This window comes from Mesitornis unicolor, unplaced genomic scaffold, assembly GCF_000695765.1.
Source record: "Mesitornis unicolor isolate BGI_N332 unplaced genomic scaffold, ASM69576v1 Scaffold52740, whole genome shotgun sequence".
NCBI classification, from domain to species: domain Eukaryota; kingdom Metazoa; phylum Chordata; class Aves; order Mesitornithiformes; family Mesitornithidae; genus Mesitornis; species Mesitornis unicolor.
In genome coordinates, this window is record NW_010157256.1 from 14,952 (window position 1) to 17,393 (window position 2,442).

At 43.3% G+C, this 2,442-nt stretch overlaps 1 protein-coding gene across 1 annotated transcript; it reads right to left on the bottom strand.

Moving 5' to 3' along the window:
• Positions 1-372: 372 nt before the first annotated feature.
• On the bottom strand, positions 373-1,935 carry LOC104536558 (beta-glucuronidase-like; the record flags this gene model as incomplete). Its single annotated transcript, XM_010179215.1, has 2 exons — positions 373-591; positions 1,800-1,935. Coding segments are annotated over 2 exons (294 nt in total), but the record flags the coding sequence as incomplete, so codon positions are not given.
• Between the last annotated feature and the right edge of the window lie 507 nt (positions 1,936-2,442).

The window sequence follows — 2,442 nt, forward strand, 5'->3', positions numbered from 1 at the left end:
AGCTGTAGAAACCACACTCTTCACTTCACAATTGCTGTGATCTGAGCAGTGTAACTGTTAGGGGAGTAGAACTGGAAAACCCCATTTTCATTGGAGGGATGTGATGTTCATTTAGAGTAACTTGGAGTTCCTTTAAATTTTTAAGTCTTCAGCATTGATTTATATTGTGTGATTATTTTTTTTTGCCATAAACAGATACCTCAGTCAGGATCTCTAACTTCAGCTTCTTGAAACTCTGAATATTCACACCTTGCTACAGACACAGCTGAGCATAGGGAACTGGTGTTTCTGATCTGCTTTGCAGCATAGTAACTGCTTCAGGTGGACTAGAAATTGCATTAGACTTGCAAGACTTGAGTCAGGCATAAATGTTATTTAAACAGAAATTTAATGAACAAGTTCAGCATAGCAGCCAGCACTATACCTTCTGATTTCATTTTAGAAAGAGGGCGTGTGACTTTATTATAGGAGGAAGACAGCTTGATTCATTTGCAATCTTCCAGTATCTTTCTCTAAGAACAAACGCGGCTGATTTGGGCTGTCGTTGGCGGGTAAATATTCCTTTCTTGTTCCCCAAAACACGCGTGGTCCCTGTAGAGAAGTTATAAAATAAAGCAAGTTTATATAAAATGGTCTTGTATCCCCTACAGTGAACTGTTACGACAGACTTAGTAAATGGGGTGAGATGGAAGAGACCTGTGCCCTTTCTTCTACACAGTCAGGTACGACGGGGAACTTGGCAAGACGAGTTGATGTAACCGAGCGGTACAGCTGCCATTCATTGTATTTACAGCTGGGAAGTTGGTGGCAGTTACTTCAGGTCTGCCCATTAACTTGACCAGTATTATTATCAGTATCAGATGTTGCTTCTGCTGTTAGTTCCACCTTGAAATCTGATGGTGAAAATGTTGGTTACTGTCTGGCTGTACTGTCCTTCTGTGGTGTCTATTTTCGTTTGCCTGTTTTAGTTTTCACAGGAAACTAGAAAAGATGATTGCAACATGTAGAGAGGCTGGAACTGCATATGTATATGTGAGCTTGTCTACATTTTCTCCATCCTCTGACTTGATATTACTTTTCTGACAGCTTCTCTGCGATGACCTGGCTTTCTAATACTGGTATTGGTGCTCTGCAGATTACTCTTAATGGTGTTTCTCTGCCTGAAATTAGCACTGACTGTTCACCACCCAAACTCACTGCAGGTGCCATATGTGCAACTGGTTCCTTACTGGGTCTCTTGAGTTATAATGGTTTAATTTCTGTGTGTCTGCTCTGTACATGAAGTAACTCCCCATACATCTCTCTTACTAATAGTGGATGGAGTCTCATGATAGGTGTCTACCAGTGTGGCATCTGCTCCTCTTACTAAACCTCTACCAAGCTGATAATGTATTATTTGAGGTGCTCCGTTACTGAGGGCAGTTGTAGATGAAATATGAAGTGAGCCACATCCCTCACAGCTGACTGATGCTCTCAAATGAAGATGGCCAGGAAATGCTCTGTGTCTGCTCACAGGCATCCCTTGCATTCTGCCCAATCACATTGTCTCATGTTCTGGGTAGCATCTTTGCAGGTGGGACATCCAGGAGCTCAAGCTGGAGCGAGAATGCATTCAGTACAGGCAGGACCTTTCCCCCTTGGCTCTCGTCACGCTGGACTTTGTCACAGAAACCAGCTTTGCTCTGTCTCGGTAAGGAGAGGGAGGGCCCTTTTGTCCTACAGTATTCTTTGTGTGTCATAAACCACTGTAAACCTGCAGGGAGGGTGGAGAGGTGTTTAGAGTTTAAATACAAGCTTACCTTGATTGGTCATGAAATCAGCAAAATTCCACACGAGCTCCCCGATCACATACTCTTGCCTCTTTTTGTCAAAAACAGAGTGGTACTCTCTTAGCATCGCTTTCTGATACTCCTCGCTGAACATAAGAGGGGGATCCTACAGCAGGAAAAAGAGGTGGCCTTGAATGGAGGTGATGGTTAATCACAGCAAAGGCTCCATATTTTAACTTCCCACTTACTGGGGTCCCGCTTCCTGAAGATAAGCTTGACAATTGCTTGGCCTTTTCTTTGCCGCTGCATTAACAATGGCAATTTAGTGACAATTAACAACTGCTGAAATGGCAAGGGAAATGCACACAAAATACAACATAAGGCCAGGTGTACGTGGCAGGGGGGAGTCTGTGGTTTTGCTTGGTAATGGTGCTTTACTGTGATAGGTACAGGAGTGCCACCCGCTTTGTGCAGCACAGCATCGTGAAGTGAATGCCCTCCGGTGTCGTATCTTCTGATTAAGCATTTTCTACAAAAATACAGGTTTTGGAGTGCTCAGTGCTCTTACTCAAAGCTAAAAACTTTAGGTAAAATCTAACCTTTGTTAGTCAGCGGCAAAGCTCATTAATTTCAGAATCCCAGAATGTCAGGAGTTGGAAAGGCCCTGGAAAGC